Source organism: Phyllostomus discolor, chromosome 8 (assembly GCF_004126475.2).
Source record: "Phyllostomus discolor isolate MPI-MPIP mPhyDis1 chromosome 8, mPhyDis1.pri.v3, whole genome shotgun sequence".
Taxonomy (NCBI): Eukaryota; Metazoa; Chordata; class Mammalia; order Chiroptera; family Phyllostomidae; genus Phyllostomus; species Phyllostomus discolor.
In genome coordinates, this window is record NC_040910.2 from 63,120,119 (window position 1) to 63,139,056 (window position 18,938).

At 49.8% G+C, this 18,938-nt stretch overlaps 1 protein-coding gene across 1 annotated transcript in view; it reads right to left on the reverse strand.

Moving 5' to 3' along the window:
• Positions 1–18,449, reverse strand: part of ADORA2B (adenosine A2b receptor) — a 35,375-nt gene extending 16,926 nt beyond the window's left edge. The window contains 1 exon segment of the mRNA XM_028534381.2: positions 18,031–18,449. Coding sequence (XP_028390182.1) covers positions 18,031–18,365 — 335 coding nt within the window. The 5' untranslated portion in view covers positions 18,366–18,449.
• Between the last annotated feature and the right edge of the window lie 489 nt (positions 18,450–18,938).

An 18,938-nucleotide genomic window follows, 5' to 3' on the forward strand; every position in this document is an offset into this window, starting at 1 on the left:
GAACCTGTTCTATGATGTCCCCTAATACAGTTTTATAGTTGTCCACATTTTTTTAAAAAGGCAGACTCGGCAGAGGTCTTGAAGTCAGCATAGGAAATCAAGACGGCACATACAGAAAGCTGCTTTGGGAAGTTTGCGAGTGGCCAGACTGCAGCAAAACAGGCAGTAAAACCAGAGAAGGTGAGGCTGAGAGAGGCAAGAGGAGCCAAGGTGTGTTTAACTTGCTAAGGAAAGGGCCTGGCAGGAGGCCAGGAGGAATGAACAGAGCTGGGCTCAGGGCTGGGCTCCGGCAGAGTGGGAGGGCTTGGGGACAGAGCCAGGCAGAAGGACTGACCGGCAAACTCCCCAAACTCAAACACCCACTGCATCTCTTGACCGGGAGGTCCCTTAAATGAACCTACACAACACTAGACCAAAGTTCCCCCTTGTCTTTGAGATGGCACCACACAGCTGCCCCAAAATATGGGAGTCACCCTGGACTCTTCCCTCTCCCTCGTGCCCAAGATCCAATCAAGTCAGCAAGTCCTCTAGGACCTGTGCCCTAGGATCCCATCTTCCAGCCACAGCATACCATGCAATACGTGTAGCACAAATACAGACATACTCGCCCATCACACAGGCAGACCCGGCACTGCAGGCTTCACTGCTTGCGGCCCCACCCTGGATGGCCTTGACCTTGTTCACTGATCCTTGGGCCCACCTACAGTCTCAGGATTCTTTCCTATCCTGGTCTCTTGGCTGGCTACACAGCTTTACCTGTGGCCCCTGTGCTTCAAATCCCTTAGCTGACATCAGGTATCAACCTACCCAGATGCAGACATTTAGATTTTACATGTCTCAAACATCCCTAGATGTGCCTCCCCCTCCACCACCCCCACCCTGGTCACACTGTCTCCTTCTCACCTGAAGGAGAACCGGATCCTCCACAGAACCTCGTCCCCCCAGTCCATCCTGCCCACTGTCCACCAGGATGACTGGTTAATAATGCAAACTTGACCATGTCAAACTCTTGATTAAGATCCTACATTGGCCTGCCAGTTTCCACCTAATTATCCCTTTTCAGGAAATCACACTGAAATGACAGTAGAAAAACACAAAAGTAAACAAACTCATACCATCCTAAATATGGAAGTGAAAGGTGACATCAGCAAACCAGAGATTTTGGTGAGTTTCTAGAAACCAGAAGGCACACAGGAGCATTAGGATGGGATACAAAGCCCTAAATCAGAAACAGGATGGCCAGGAAGAGAGGCTCCAGTCTCACACACATCAGGTTCCAGAACAGGATTTAGAAGAGGAACAGAAATCAAGGGAAAGACAGCCTGTGGACCAGCTCCGTGGGCTGCCTTGCCCACCCAGCCGCTGTCTCCCCACCTCCCATGGAGCTGGGCATTTACTCCCACCTCCTGCCCTCTCCCAAGGCTGAACCGTGAGTCCTAGTGATGGAGGGTCAGTTGGAGGAAGAGGTGATTAGATACACCCTGTGCCACATGAAGTAATCTGAATCATGCGAATCCAAAAAAAGATTTTTCAAAAATTTAAAAATGTTTAACCTTAAATCAATAAAGTAAAATGAATGCTAAATTTAAAAACAAAAAAAGAACAACTAAAGGGAAAGAGTCAAGGAACTTTTCCAGAGGAGAATAAAAAGCTAAAGTATTAGAAACTTACATCATATTAGAGGACACTTTAGCGACAAAGACAGCCAGTCAAGGAGGGTAAGTATCCATCTACCTATTAAAAATCCCAGAAGGTGCTCTGGCTGGTGTGGCTCAGTGGACTGAGTGCCGACCTGTGAATCAAAGGGTCACCGGTTTGATTCCCAGTCAGGGCACATGCCTGGGTTACAGGCTGGGTCCTCAGTGATGTTTCTCTACCTCTCTTTCTCCCTCCCTTCCACTCTCTCTAAAAATAAATAAATAAAATCTTTTTTTAAGTCACAGAATGAAAGAATAGAGAAAATGGGTGTAAGGAAATAATCAAGAAAATAGTCTTTTGTACTCCAGACTTCCGGCAAGATGGAGGAATAGGTGGATGCACCGTACCTCCTCGTACAACCAAGATTAGAAAACCAATAATTTACAACAATAATTTACTATCAGAATAACACCCAGATCCGGCAGAGGATTTATCTGAATGGAAGTCGGGCAGCCAAGAAGTTGAAGTAGACGTGTTCATCCAGACTGGTAGGAGAAGACGAGCCCGCGGGCGTGGGGCTGGCTCGGGTCAGTGGCGCGCGGAGGTCGGGGGAAGGTTTGGCACAAAATCGGCGCAAAAGCCATCCAGCGCGCAAGAAGGCAGCGGTGATCCCTGAGTACGCAAGCTGCGGCTGGCAGACCCAGAGGGGCAGCGATTGTGGACCAGGGCAGAACTCGCGGCCCGGAAGCCCAGACAAGGGTCTGAGTCCAGGGGAACGGAACTACCGCCATTGTTTCCTCCCGCCCCGCTCCCGCTCCTGCCCCGCCCCCACATATAACATCACAATCTAGCGACCGGGGTGCCCATCCCCGGTGAGCACCTAAGGCTCTGCCCCCCACCATAACTAGAGCAACCAGACCGGAAAAAAAAAAAAAGGAGAGACAGGGGAAAAAAAAAAACAAAACCATGTTTTCAACAGAGCAGATCAGTCCCCCAGGACTCATCCTTTTGAGCGACCAAGAATTAGCCAATCTATCAGATGCGCAGTTCAAAACACTGGTGATCAGAAAGCTCACGGAACTGGTGGATTTTGGACGAAATCTAGATGAAAGAATGCAGATTACCATAAAACAGATGCAGGAAGACACGCGGAGGAGGGCCAATAGTGAAAGGAAGGAATATGAGTCTCAAAACAATACAGTGGACCAGAGGAAGATAGAATCAACCAAGCAGGAAAGCATGATGAAATAAGAATTCAAAAAATTGAGGAAAAGATTAAGAGCATCCAAGACACCTTTAAACGTACCAATATCCGAATTATAGGGGTACCAGAATCGGAAGGGGAAAAACAACAGATTGAGCACGTATTTGAACAAATAATAAAGGAGAACTTCCCCAATCTGGCAAAGGGAACAGTCTTCCAAGAAATCCAAGAAGCTCAGAGAGCCCCAAAGAAGTTGGACCCAAGAAGAAACACACCAAGGCACATCATAATTACATTAGCCAAGGTAAAAACAAAGGAGAGAATCCTAGAAGCAGCAAGAGGTAAGGGGACAGTCACCTACAAAGGAGTTCCCATCAGACTGTCAGCTGATTTCTCCAAAGAGACCTTACAGGCAAGAAGGGGCTGGAAAGAAATATCCAAGTCATGAAAGACAAGGACCTACATCCCAGATTGCTCTATCCAGCAAAGCTCTCATTTAGAATGGAAGGGCAGATAAAGTGCTTCTCAGATAAGGTCAAGTTAAAGGAGTTCATCATCACCAAGCCCTTATTTTATGAAATGCTAACGGGACTTATCTAAGAAAAGAAGATAAAGAAAAGACATGTATAGTAAAAGGACAGCAAACTCACAAATATCAACAACCACACCTAAAGCAAAACCAAAAGAACTAAGTAAACAATTAGAACAGGAACAGAACCACAGAAATGGAGGGCACATGGAGGGTTAGCAGCAGGGGGGTGGGAGGAGGAGAGAGGGGGAAAAGGTATAGAGAATAAGTAGCATAGAATGTAGGTTGAAAATAGATAGGGGGAGGGCAAGAATAGTACGGGAAATGTAGAAACTAAAGAACTCATAAGTATGACACATGGACATGAACTGAAGGGGGAAATGTGGGTGGGAGGGGGGTACAGGGGGGAGGGGAGAGAAGGGGGGAAATGGGACAACTGTAATAGCATAATCAATAAAATATATTTTTAAAAAAGGGTAAAAAGAAAGAAAGAAAGAAAGAAAGAAAGAAAGAAAGAAAGAAAATAGTCTTTTGTAAAGTTTCAGAGCTGAAGACAAACCAAAGTCTTCAGTTTAGAAAAGATAGCCTAGATGTACCATCCCCAGTGAAGGAGGAAAGCTGAAAGTCAACATGGAGACACAACTTCATGAAATCTCAGAACATCAAGCAAAAGCAAGGCACCCCAAAGGCCTCCAGAGGAGAAATACAAGTTAAAAACAAGAATCAGAAGATGGAGGCAAAGGTAAACACACTGTGCCTCCTCACACAACTAAAAGAAGGACAACAACAAATTTAAAAACAAAAAACAACCAGAACTGCCAGAAAATTGAACTGTATCAAAGTCTGACAACCAAGGAGTTAAAGAAGAAACATTCACCCGGACCGGTAGGAGGGGTAGAGGTGGGCAGCTGGGTGGAGAGGACTTGCGGCAAGGTGGTGGCTGGTGGACCTGGCAAGGCAGTGGATTGTGGACTGGGGGTCCCACATTCATTTGCAGATAAACTGGAAGGAACAACTGGGGAGCGAGACAGACCTCGAAACCCAGAGTTCCAGCACAGGGAAATAAAGCCTCAAACCTCTTATTGAAAACACCTGTGGGGGTTGAGGTGGCAGCAGGAGAAACTCTCAGCCTCACAGGAGACTTCACTGGAGAGACCCACAGGGTCCCAGAACTACACAAACCCACTCACACGGGAATCAGCACCAGGAGGGCCTAACTTGGTTGTGGGTAGCGGGAGAGGTGACTGAAAACTGGCAGAGTGGAGCAAGCAGCACTGTTCCCTCTTGGACCCCTCTCCCACATACAGCATCACAATGAATTTATGTGTATTGCCCTGCCCTGGTGAAAACCTAAGGCTCTGCCCCTTACTACAGAACAGGTGCACTCGACAAAAAAAAAAATGTACCAAATGAAAGAACAGATCAAAGCTCCAGGAAAAATACAACCAAGCGATGAAGAGACAGACAAACTATCAGATGCACAGTTCAAAACAATGGTTGTCCGGATGCTCTAGGAACTCACTGGGTACTGCAACAGCATAAAAAAGACCCAGACAGCAATAAAGGTTGCATTATGTGAAATAAAGAAAAATCTACAGGGAACCAACAGTGACGGGTAGGAAATCAGGACTCAAATCAATGGTTTAGAGCAGAAGGAAGAAAGAAACATTCAACCAGAACAGAATGAAGAAACAAGAATTCCAAAAAATGAAGAGAGGCTTACAAACCCCCAGGACATCATTAAATGTTCCAACATCTGAATCATAGGGGTGCCAGAAGGAGAAGAGGAAGAGCAAGAAATTGAAAACTTATTTGAAAGAATAATGGAGAACTTCTCCAATCTGGCAAAGGAAATACACTTTCAGGAAATCCAGGAAGCTCCAAAAGTCCCAAAGAAGTTGGACCCAAGGAGGAACACACCAAGGCACATCATAATTACATTAGCCAAGATTAAAGATAAGGAGAGAATCTTAAAAGCAGCATGAGAAAAGAAGACAGTTACCTACAAAGGAGTTCCTATCAGACTGTCAGCTGATTTCTCAAAAGAAACCTTTCAGGCAAGAAGAGGCTGGAAGAAAGTATTCCAAGTCGTGAACGGCAAGGACCTACATCCAAGATTACTCTACTCAGCAAAGCTATTATTTATAATAGAAGGACAGATAACGTGCTTCCCAGATAAGGTCAAGTTAAAGGAGTTCATTGTCACCCAGCCCTTATTATATGAAATGTTAAAGGGACTTATCTAAGAAAAAGAAGATAAAAAATATGACCAGTAAAATGACAACAAACTCACAGCTATTAACAACTGAACCTAAAAAAAAAAAAAAAAAGCAAACAACTAGAACAGGAACAGAATTACAGAAATGGAGATCACATGGAGGGTTATCAGTAGGGGAGTGGGTGGGGAGGGGGAGAGAGGGGGAAAAAGTACAGAGATTAAGTAGCATAAATGGTAAGTAGAAAATAGACAGGGGCAAGTTAAGAATAGTGTAGGAAATGTAGAAGCCAAAGAACTTATATGTATGACCCATGGACATGAACTAAGGGGGGGAATGTGGGTGGGATGGGTTGTGCAGGGTGGAGAGGAATAAAGGGGGAAAATGGGACAACTCTAATAGCATAATCAGTAAAATATATTTTAAAAAATAAAAATAAAACAGTGCTACTCTTCTCACAAAAAAATAATCACATGCATATCAGACTTCTTGAGCAATGCCATAAAACTTCTGAACCACATTCAAACTATCAATCACACGTGAGAAATAAAAACATTTTGGCATTTAAGCACCCAGAAAGTTCATCTCCCATGTCCTTAAAAGGTTACCTAAGGATGTGTACAGAAACAAACATGGAATCCAGAAAGAGAAAAGAAAACATGGAATACAAGACATGGCGGAGCAACTCCGGGAGTACAAAGAAGGCACAGCTGACCGAGTGCCCCCAGTCAGAAGGCTCATTCAGACAGTCAGCAGCAAGGATGATGAAGAAGCTGGCTCTTCATAAGCATATGGGAAGCCATGTTCTTCCTCTCACTTTCTTTTAATTTCTTGATGAGAAAATCATGATCCAAACATGAAGCAGACGGAAAGGTGGTGTAATTTTGAGCCATGGATAGCACCTAAATATAGAACTCAAGGCTTGACCTGGGTTCTAATAGAACCCATTAGAACCATCTTCTTAAGAAGCATGTGTTTAGAGACAGAATGCATGTCCTACTTCAACCATAGTGCTCCATTCTGGGACGAGTAAGATACACACACGGAAACATCACAAATGCATTACTCAGTTTGCAATTCTCAGAAACTCTCCAAGTTCAGGAAACTTTCTTCTAGCTACAGAATAAAATGTAAATGGTGTTAACCTTGACAGCATAAAGTAATGGTACAACATAAATGTGTGCAGTTCATAATTTGTGTAGGTAAAAAACCCACAAGGAACAGCAGTCGCCTTTGATAGGCAATTGGGAAACCAGAGGTGAGAGCTTGGTGGCTGCTTTTACATTTACCCTTTTATATGGCTTCAATTTCTGTACAATAATACAAATTGCCTTTTTGAAAGTAAAACCTTGACTAGATAGGCAGTGTGCTAAAATAAAAATAGAGCTGATAGCAAGAGGTGGAGAGAGGTGGAAGGGATGATGGCAGTATGCTTTCCTCATTTCTCTTAGCAGTTAATAGATACTGCCTACAAGTGACGGAGTTAGAAATGGAGGCTGAAATATGATCCACAGAAAAAAATAAAAATACTGTATAACAAAAACTGGAAAGAGCAGGGTTAAGATATGGGCTTGAGTGAGCCTCAATCCTCCTATTACATGGCAGAGAGTCAGTCAACAGGTCTTGTTTAAAGATGGCGGCACACCACATCAAAATTACAACTAAACTACCAAACAACCATCACTCAGAACCACCTGAAATCTGGCTAAACAGAAGTCCTACAAGGAGAGATTTAAATAAGAAGCCACATTAAGACTGGTAGGAGAGGTAGAGACACAGAATGGGTTGGTCCCACACACACATGGTGGATAATAATCAGGAGGGAGCCCTGGCAGGGTGGTTCAATTTGTTGGAGTGCTGTCCCTTACACCAAAAAGCTGCAGGTTCCATTCTAGGTCAGGGCACATACCTAGGTTGCAGGTTCAATCTCTGTTTGGGGTGTGTATGGGAGGCAAATGATTGATGGTTCTCTCTTTCTCTCTCAATTCAATAAGCATATCCTTAAGTAAGGATATAAAAAAAATTAGAAGGGATATCTCAGCTACAGAGGTCCCTCACTGAGAAGCAAGGTGTCCCAGGCCCACATCAGACCCTGTAGCCCAAGGATCCAGGGCCAGGAAGAGAAGTCCCCATAAGTTCTGACTGTAAAAATCAGCAGGGAGTGTGGCTGAGTGAGGCAGAGGGCTGCTGGACTCCCTGGCAGTTCTTCTTAAAGGGCCTGCAAATGGGCTTACCTGGACTCATTGCTGAGCTCCAGTGCTGGGGCAGCTGCTTGAAAAGCACTGGAAACATATGGGGAGGAACAGAAGTGTCTGGCATCAGGGAGAGCGCTGGAGGGCAGCTTTCTGTCAGACAAAAGTGCTAGCAGGGGCCACTGTTCCTCTTCTGAGATCCCCTTACTGCACCCCACAGAACCAGCAGGTGGGCACCATATCTGAGACTCTATCAACTCTGTCTGTGACTGAGACTCACTCACAGTTTGCCCTGCCCTAGTGATTACCTGAGACCTTGCCCCACCAACTTTCAGACACACCCAGACTGTTTCCAGTAGCTTTTCCATACAAATGGCCTGTCTGGCTCATGCTTCAGATTGTCCTAAATCTCTCAAACTAGCAGCCTCTGACCTCAGTGGGTCCAATACCTCTCACTAAGCAACCGTGGGTCCTATGCTATCAGCAGCCAGCCTTGGTTCACAGCTTGGCCCCTCCTGGATACCTCCAAATCCAGCACCAGGAGCAGCCATCTGCAGGTTGCTTTGTAGCTCACGCTGGGTGGCTTCAGACAAAACCCAGGCAGCAGCTGACCTTGGCCTGCACTTCCCCTGGGAGGTCCCAGAGCCAGTGCACCCAGTGAACAGCTTCAGGCCACATCAAAGCATCGCTACCAAACCACCTTCACAAGCAACACAGTCAAGGGGAGGACTCAGAGGTCACCAGAGTCCTGCTGAAGTAAGTCCAGCTGTGCTGGGTAGGCCCTTGCACAGCTGATCCTCGATGGTGGTCACAGCCAGTCCTTGCAGCTGATCAGTCCGAGGATAAATCTTTTCCACTGACATGCCAACAGCAATCAAGGCTCAATGACAACAGGCAGGTGTACACAGCCCACACAGTGGGCACACCCTGAGTGCAATGCTTGGGTAATTGAGGGGACTGTGTCACTGGATGCCACAAAACACCTACTACATTAGGCCACTCTACATTAGGCTACCTGGGAGACATAGCAGCTGTACTTAATGCATAGAAACAAACACAGGAGGCTGACAAAATGAGGAGACAAAGAAACATGTCCCAAATGAAAGAACAGAACAAACTCCAAAAAAAAGAACGAAGCAAGTTGAAAATAAGAAATTTACAAGATACCAAGTTCAAAACACTGGTCATAAGGATTGATGCTCAATGAACTTAGTGAGAACTTAAAGAACACCAAAAACAAAAACAAAAAAAACCAGAAGTGTATGATACACTAACTGAAATGAAGAATAATTTATAGGGAGTCAATAGTACAGTAGATGAAACAGAGAATCAGATCAGTGATTTGGAATATAAGGAAACAAAGAACACCCAATCAGAACAGCAAAAAGAAAAGAGAATCCCCCCAAATGAAAATAGTGTAAGGAGCTTCTGGGACAACTACAAGTGTACCAATGTTCACATCAGGGGCTGCTGGAAGGAGAAGAGAGAGAGCAAGAAATTGAAAACCCATTTAAAAAATAATGATGGAAAATTTCCTTAACTTGGTGAAGGAAATAGACATACAAGTCCAGGAAGCACAGAGTCACAAACCAGATGAATCCAAAGAGGCCTACACCAAGGCACGTCATAATTAAAATGCCAAAGGTTAAAGCCAAAGAGAGAATCTGAAAAGCAGGAAGAGAAAAGCAGTTAGTTACTTACAAGGGAGCTCCCATAAGACTGTCAGCTGATTTCTCAAGAGAAACTTTGAAGGCTAGAAGGAATTGGCAAGAAACATTGAAAGTGATGAAAAGCAAGGTTACGCAACCAAGATGACTCTATCCAGCAAAGCTAGCATTTGAAGGACAGATAAAGAGCTTCCCAGACAAGAAAAGCTAAATGAGCTCATCATCACCAAACCAACATTACAAGAAATGTGAAAAGGTCTTCTTTAAGAAGAAAGAGAAGCCCTGGCTGGTGTGGATCAGTGAATTGAGTGCCAACCTGCGAAGCAAGAGGTCACTGGTTCAATTCTCAGTCAGGGCACATGCCTGGGTTGTAGGCCAGGTCCCCAGAAGGGGGTGTGAGAGAGGCAACCACACAATGATTCTCTCCCTCTCTCTCCCCCTCCCCCTCTAAAAATAAATAAATAAAACCTTTTTTTAAAAAAGGAGAAAAAAGAAAGAAAATATGAATAATAAAATGTCAATAAATACATATCTATCAACAATTGAATCTAAAAAACCAAAATTGACTAACAAGCAGAAGAGAAACAGACCTACAGCTACAGAGAACATTTTGATGGTTGCCAGATGGGAGTGGGTAAGGGGGGTAGGTGAAAAAGGTGAAGGAATTAAGGGGCACAAATTGGTAGTTACAGAATAGTCAAAGGGATGTAAAGTACAGCACAGTGAATATAATCAGTAGTATTCTGATAGCTGTGGGTGGTGTCAGATGGGTGCGAGATTTACCAAGGTGATCACTTAGTAAGTTGTGTAATGCCTAATCACTGGGGTGTACATCTGAAACTCATATAATAATGTATGTCAACTGTACTTGAAAAATAAAAATGATTAATCTGAAAAAATAGGAAATAAATAAAGATGGCAGCACAAACCCAGGTGCTGCCAGAAAGGGTGGCATGGCCCTCAGAAGACATGCCATCAGGAACAGTCTGAGAGGGCTGCCTGGCAGAGGGGCAAAGACAGCAGAGGTTCGCTCTCCATCCTGTGCCCTTCTGTACTTTTGAATACTTACTTCTGTGCAGACTGACTGATTTCTGTCAAAAAAAAACAATAATAATTTTTAAAAACCCAAAAATAATAAACTTCCTTCATCCTGGCCTGTGTGGCTCAGCTGGTTGGAGTATCATCCCATAACCAAAGTGTTGTGGGTTCAACTCTCGGGCAGGGAACACACCTAGGTTGTGGGTCCGACCCCCGCATCCAGGCATGTGCTGGAGGCAACCAGTCGATGTTTCTCTCTCATATTGATGTTTTTCTCTCTTCTTTCCTTTCTCTCCTTCTCTCCAAAAGTGATGGGGAAAATGTCCTTGAGTGAGGATAAAAAAATAAAAGATCTCTTCATGGACTTACCAGTGCCTTGAGAAGAATACCCATGATCCTCAGCAAGCATCTGAGCCCTCCTTGACCTGCCTGCTCTCAAACCCTCAGCCACACCAATGGCTGGGGAGCCCAGAGTGGCTCCCCTGCTTGGCTTCTGTGCATGTGCTCCACCTTAGCTCAAAATGCTCCCGCCCCCCATTTATCCCATATGCAAACTCAGCACCAGCCCCACAGAAAAAGCACTCTCCTCCCTCCAGAAAGCCATCCCAGACCCCATGACTGGCTGCTCTCAACTTTCATCTGGTTGAAGAAGGTACATTTGCCATTTGCCCTGAAGTTCCTGCTGCCGGTGGCAGTTGTCTCCAGCCTGTCAGCCTCAGAGGTCACACCTCTTAAAGCCCGGAGGGGTGAAGAACCCCTCTGAAGCCCTATTCAGAAGGTCAGCCAGGAATCTGCAGCCTCAGGACAGGCTGGGCCTCTGTTCCCCTCCCACCCCCCCCAGGAAGGAGGGGCAGGAGGAGGTCCTCCAAGGTCCCTGCAGCTCTTAGTCCAGTTCAAGTACACTTCATGCACACTGGCCAAGGGTTCGCTTTCTCCTCCTCATTTGGTCTTATTACTATTTAGCTATAGTCCTCTTTGTCCCAATTGTAATTGTCCTCCTTTATCTACTCCTACAAGGAACCACTCATTAAGGAGGTGTTTTGGGATGACCTTCAGCTGTTCACATCCTGGAAGACAGGCGTACCCAATGCTGACTTTGGAGTGACCCTGAGTGGATCCTCGCTCCCAGAGCCCGGAGTTCCTCGTCTGTGAAGTAGTAGGGAAACACCTGCTCCCGCAAGGCTGGTGTAAAGGTTAAACAAGACGAGGTACATAAGGTTCCAGGCACACAGAAAAGGCTTTAAAAGAGCGGTGCTGTTCCCAGGATTAAAAATTCCAATGTCCAGAGCAGCTGGGGACACAATTCCTCATATCTGTCCCCACAACTGTGATCCCAAGCTGAGAGATGAAAACATGTCCGGCAGGAACAGCCCCATGAGGCAGGAAACCTGTGCCCTCCATTACAGAGGAAGGCAAGCAGATGGCCTGCCACGTGAAAACGTTAACTTTTGTCCCTTTACACACGCTTGTTCTCCAGGTGATCAAAGGCAGCCATCTGTGCCTTTCAGAATTCCCTGGGAACAGTGCTGAGCCTGGCCAGGTGCTTCCCAGGCCAGTGCTGCCCCAGGGCAGGCTTGACACCTTCCTGCATACCTGCAGGGGACTTCTGCTGCCCTGAGGGTGGGCTGCTGTGGGCCCCAGTCCCTGGGCTGGTGGACCCTTCTTCTTGACCTACAGGAAGAGCCCTGTGCTCCCGCCACAGGCCTGAATGCTCACAGCCCCCACTGTCACCTCCTCCCAGCCGCAGGCTCCCAAGGCTCCTGATGACTGACCAGCTGGCTGCACTCCACCCCCCCGTGACAGGACGGGATCTCCAGAAACCATCCAGATTGGATTACCCTGGTTCCCCCTCAGATGGTGCTGGAGGGCCCCACTGGCCAGACCAGACCAGACCTTAGATTCTGCCTAGGCATGTGTGTGCCCAGCGGAGAACTAAACTGCTCTCCAGCATGCTGGGGCCACTAGAGGTTCCCATTAACACAGCCCTGGGCCCGACAGCCCCTGTGCCTGACAGTCACAGCTCCAGGCTGAGAGGTGGAGTGCAAAGAACGCCATGCTAACTGTGGCGTAAAACAACAGCAGACAGGCACCCAGGCCCCTCCCTCCTCCTGAGTCCTGAGACTTCTTCTCCAGGCCTGAGGGCATGTTCCCTTACAAAGGGGGAAGGTGGCCCCAGCTGGGAGTCAGGGCCTGTGGGTGCCCCCAGCACCTGCTGCCTTGCTGGGCGCCTCTCTGCCCCGCTCTCCTCAAGCCTGTGAGAGACCCTTCCAGAAGAGGGTGTCCCCTCTTTTCTTCCCCTATTGGACCATCTTTTTCTGACATCATTTCACCAGAGAGTTCTGCCCATTACTGGGATCTGCCATCTTGGACCCTCCCTCCCCAAGTCTTTTTTTTTTTTCAGCACAGTGCCTCCCCTCCCCCACTGCCTAGCTTTCCCCCAAGGCCTGACACACTGAAACACACATGCTTCACCAGTCACTCATGTATTTATTCAAAATGTGGTTCCCTACCCCAGGCCTTGCATGGTGCCAGGTATTAGGTCCTTGAATATAAGACGGAGCCCCTCTCTCAGAGTCCACACTCCAACTGAAAGGGACCATAACCTAGTAAAGATGCAACTTAACCATAGCCAGTGATAAGGAAATGCAGTGGTGGGAGAACTGAGGAAATGCTGAACAAAGACTGTGGCTGGTGAAAGAACTTGGACCAGCATGGCTGTGCTTGGTGAGTGAGGTGGGGCGGGGAGCGAGGTGGGGCGGGGAGCGAGGTGGGGCAGGGAGCGAGGTGGGGCAGGGAGCGAGACGGGGAGGACAGCAGCCAGGCCATTCAGAGCCCGAGGCCCAAGTGAGACACTCGGGTTCTATGCGAGGGCAGGAAGCGCTCGGACTCACGTTTCACATCTTCCTCTCAGCAGCAGTGGAGGGAACGGTCACAGGGGAGTGGCAGCGGGGGGCACGGTGACCCAGCAGGAGCTGATCAAGAGCTGCTAAGAGGACATGTGCAATGACATCCAAGAAGTGACTATGAGATTCGACCAAAAAGGGGTCATGGCAGGGGTCATGGGGACCATGGAAGGGGAGACAGTGAAACTGGACTTGTCAGGAAAGTTTACTGTGGAGAGAAACGAAGGACAGGCCAGTACGTGGAGAGGGTGTGTAGTCGACGCAGCTGATTGAAGCATATTCATGTCGTAATGGTGGTTTCCCAGGGCTACCGCAACAGGGCCACAAACTTGGTGGCTTAAAAGATCACTTCTCTCCAAGTTCTGCAGGCCAGACTCCTGAAAGGAAGGTGTGGGTGGGGCCCAGCTCCCTGCAGAGGCTCCAGGGGAGAATCTGCCACTCTCTCAGCCGCTGGTAGCAGCCCCAGCCCCTCCAGTTTCTGCCTCCTTTCTCTCTGCCTGCCTGTGTTGTAACCATGCGATTGCATTTAGGACCACTAGACAACCCAGGATAAGCTCCTCTATTCAAGATCCACGTAAGGAAGCAGTCATTCCTTTCCTAGATAAGGCTCTATTCACAGGTTCAGGGCCCCCCTTCAACCCACGACAATGGGAATGACCAGCCCAAGAACGACAACACTGGTGTGGAGAAGAGAGAACCCAAGGAGGGGGTCGTTGGAAACGCAGGGGGCAGGTAGGACCCAGAGCTGAAAAACTTCTCTGTTAGCTTTACTTCAAAACAACATTAAAGGTGAATTTTATCATATGAAAACAGTAGCTCAAAAATTTTAAAAGGTGGGAAAAACCTTTGAAAAAACACTCAAAACCCCCTGCCAACTCCCACCCCAACATACAGCTTAGTCTGATAAGTGGAGGCTGTGTTTTCACCCAAGACATCACCTCCTGCTGAGAAGTCTTCAGTACCTATCTTAGCCTGGCTACATGAGGCATGACGAAAAGCAGCTAAGGGCCCTGTCCGGTGTGGCTCCGAGGACCAAGCACCAGCCTGCAAACCAAAAGGTTCGATTCCCAGTCAGGGCACATGCCTGGGTTGCAGGCCAGGTCCCCTAGTTGAGGATGTACAAGAGGCAATCGATTGATGTATCTCTCACACATCGATGTTTCTCTCCCTCTTCCTCCCTCCCTCCTCCTCTCTCTGAAAATAAATAAATAAAATCTCTCTTTTTTTTTTTTTAAGAAAGAAAAAGTGCCTAAGGGACCCAGGGACGGGGTCAGGGTCCCTGGACAAATGCACCCCTTCTAGTCTGTTCTCGACACAGTAAAGCTCTGGAAAACACCCTCCGCAGCTCCCCAGGAGACTCAGCACTCTGGGCAGGGGGCTGGAGTCCAGGAGCAGGGCAGGGAGCGCTGCTGGACAGAGGTGACTTACACAGCCACCACGGTGTCCCAACTCAGCTGGGAGTATGGTGTGAAAGGGACCAGGAACCAGGATTAGTTTAGGGAGGAGGAAGGGCTCCTACCGGAAACAGCCTGAGGGTGAAGCGAGCTTCGGAGCAGCCCGGACAGACGCACTCGTTACAGACACACAACCCCAGCTTCCACGCGAATCCGCACACCTGGCTCTGCTGCGTGCACCAACTGGTCCCCGCCCAGTCCCCATGGCACCACTTTGACTGGAACCTCTGCCTGGAACACCAGGTACCGTACAGACTTGAACCCAAGGCAGCAGACTCTTTTCATTTGTGGACAGCCCCCAGACTGAAGGCCAAGGGCAGTGCCTTGGTCTGAGCTGACACTCATTTTCAAGTCCAGCCCAAGTTGTAATTTTTGTGATCAGCATCACCTCAGGGCTCCCCTTTCCTCTTGCACTGTCATCTTCCTCTTCTTGGTAAACACATGGGCAGCTGGGTGGCAGGCAGGGAGGGGCTTCAGGGTCCGTGGCCTGGAGCCCTGGGGCACAAATGCCTCCAAGCCCACAGCGTCAGTGAACGAGTGGAGCCCAGGGCCAGTCCAAAGACTGCTTTTGTCCTTAGTGCCTGGACCTCGCCTTTGTTATTGCTAGCTTTACCAGGGAGACACCTCGGCACTCCCAACTTGACTCCCACCTGGACGTCTATGACCCAAGAGGGGCCGCGGAGCCACTTGGGAGCTGGGCCCCACCCACCCATGTCAATAAAGTGAAGGGGAACCTCCAGGCTTCCTGACCCCAAGAGGGCTCTCAAGCCCGGGTAAGACCAGAAGTTCCTAGTTAAAGACACTGGCACAGGAATCACACACATACCCCACCCCACCAATGGACTCAGTAGGGCCTGGTGGGGCCCTAAATCAGCATTTTAGCCTTCACACAGGGGCCACGGTCTTCAGAAGCAGGGAGAAACCACTGAGGGACAAGGGCCCTCAGGCCCCAGGAGAATTCGGGAGCCCTGAGTGTCCCTGGTACAACCTTGAGGGGGACAGCTCAGATGCCCAAACCTTCCTGGGGCAGGGAGCTGCTGCTGCTTGTACACACCACTTCTAGACCTTTACACTCACGTGGGCGGGCCAGGAGGGCGGCAGGGACGGACCAGCCCCGAGGTAGCTCTCCAATGGGCATTCTGCCCTCTCTACTTACCATCTCCTGCCCTTAGCAATTGCAAAGAAGAAGTTACCAGCCAGTGATTCATATTTCTTTCTTCTTAACACACCCACACCCATTTTTTTCAAGTCTCCACCCAGCATAAACCAGAACAAGAACTAACAGATTTAAACTTTTATGGAATTCCTGCTCTACACAGGGGATTCTCCCAGTAACTCCCAGTGAGCTGGGGCCTCTTTGGACCCCCTGCCAGGGGCAAGCCCTGGGCTTCTATTATATGGGTTTCTCAGGGTGGCGCTTGTGACTGCCTGCTGGGTGCAAACAACCCAAAAGGTCATCAAGTAACCGCCAGGAGGACCAGGAGGCAGGAAGGGGACCCTGAGAGAGGAATGTGCCATGCCACCGCAAACCCTGGAAATCTCTGTGCCCTGTCACACCTGATGGGATGCAGAGGCCTCCTGGTTAGTTGCCAAGGGCAGCAGCACATAGAAAGGCCCAGGCACGCAGATCAGGCTCACAGCCCGACAAAGCAGGAGCTTTCCGTTGAGCTTGGTACCAGGACACAACCCACAGGGACAAGCTCAACATGTCTATCTGCTGAAAAGGCTGCTGGGAGCATCCTCCAGGACAGTTCCCTCAAACTCGTTTCTCTTGCAACTGCCAATTCTCTGGATGCAGGATCTGTTTCTAGACATCGAAGTAGGCTTTCTGCCCACGTCCCAACACTGATGCTGCACACAGCCCTGCAAGACGACCTGAGGGCACAGCAGGACAACACTGCCAGCCCTGGATTCAAGTCCTGGCTCGGAGACTCATTCCAAATGCACCATTCTGGGCAAGATTCTAATCTCCCTTACCTACCAGCCAGGCACAGGGAACAGTGGCTCCCTTCTGGAATTACTGAAAGAATTAAAAGATATAAATTTAATACAAACTGCCCCACAGAGTTGGCACTCAATTCCTTTCCTTCCTTCCTTCCTTGTCCTGTGACAGTTCCCTGTCTCAGCCTGGAATCCAAAGAGATCCCAAACTCACCCAACTCAGAAATGCCCAAGGGTCCCAGACACCACTGACAGGGCATAAATATTCTCAATAAGCCCCGAGGCTCCCAGGCACTCCTGCCCTCCCAGGGCAGCTCAGGCCCTGGGTCAGCTACAGCTGGGCTCCACTCCTCTTACTAGCTGGCTCCATCCCCTGAACCCTACATTTTCTCAGTGTAGGAGAAAGCCAGAACCCTTAACTTCAGTTCTGAAATGCTGGTGGCCCTCTCGAAGCCTGCTGGGACAGGGCAGCGGGGATAAACAAGATTATACACCAGCATGAAGGGGAGAAACACTTGACCTCTTTCTAAAAGTATATGGAGGTGATCTGAGTCACCATCAAGCATGCAGGGACACATGTTCGAGCATTCTGCAAAGTTAACTGACGCCTTCCTTCCCGCCCAGGGAGGCTTGGCTCTCATTTTGCTCCAGGAACATTCTGAACCTGGGTTGTGCGTAGGGTCCATTCTGGTAACACGAAGTCCCAGCGTCCAAAGTTGCCCTGGGAACTACCCAGACTGGCCTCCCGATCCCCAGCACTCGCAGTGCTGCTGCTCTGCCCCAAGATTCCTCCCCCACCCCACCCACCCCGCGTTTGCCACGGGTGAGGGGTGGAAGGAAAGAAACAGTTCTCGCCGAAAAAAGGAGATACCATCAGCAAACCTCCGGCTTCTGGGCCTCCACCCGCCCGCGGGGGTGGTGCCTCCCCGGGAGTTTCCATGACAGGCCCGGCTCCCGGGGACCGCACTGCCCGGTACCCCTAGAGTTGTCCCTACGCAGATTCTCTTATAAGGAGGCACGCATCCCGGGGAGCCCAGGTCTCCAGAGCTCGGCCGGGACCCCGAGAGGGTCTGGCCAGCCCGGGTGCACGCGTCTATCGTGATCATGGCCCGTGTCTTCCAGGGTGGGAACCGAGCTTAGAGCACCCGGCGCTCGTGCCTGGCCCGTTCCCGACGCCAGGAACCTGGGCCTGGAGCGCGCGGTCATTGGCGGGGCTTCCACGGGGCTCGGGACCGCCGCGCGCCTCACCTGAGCGGGACACCGATGGCCAGGTACCTGTCGACGGCCACAGCCAAGAGGCTGAAGATGGAACTCTGCGTGAGCACCAGCACGAAGCAGGCGAGGAAGAGGCAACTGTAGAAATCCGTTGAGATGCCCAGGCTGATGGTGATGGCAAAGGGGATGGCGAACAGCCCCACGGCCACGTCGGCCGCGGCCAGGGACACCAGGAAATAGTTGGTGGGCGTCTGCAGCGCGCTCGACGTACCCACAGCGGCGCACACCAGCACATTGCCCGCCACCGACAGCGCGGCAATGGCCAGCTCCAGCGCCACATACAGCGCGTCCTGCGCCTCCAGCCGCATGGCCGGCGGCGTCGCCTACCTGGACGGCGCCGCGCGCGGGGCAATAGCGTGGGCTCCGCGGAGCATGGCCGGAGCGCCAGGACCGCGCGCACTCCGGCTGCGTCTGACCCGCGAGGCTCGAGCTCTCGAGACCGGACCCAGAGGCGGGACCGCGGAGGGGTGGGGACGCCCATTGGCCCGTGCGCCCGCCCTTCTCGGGCTCCACGGAGCACCGCCCCTCCCCCAGCCCCGGGCCGCTGGGTTTAAGCTGTCTGTTGCTCGCAGCACGGCGCGGTCGTCGGCCCCCAAGGTGTCCAGGGGTGACAATATCGAACCAAGTCAAGTTCCCCAACTTTCCCTAATGCTCCAATTCAGCAGGTATGTCCTGAGCTGTCGCGCTCTCAGTCCAGGCGGCGCGGAGCCGGGGCCGCTCTGGGGACTTAGATCGGACTCTGCGGGTGGCGCCCCGTGTTCCGGCCAGCCCACCGCCCGAGGACCGCCCCCTAAGCCACTCCACAGCTTAGCGGGGCAGGTCGGGAACCCGAAGCCTTTGGAGGCTTCCCGACCCGAATCCTGCGGACCTCACTGGACGGG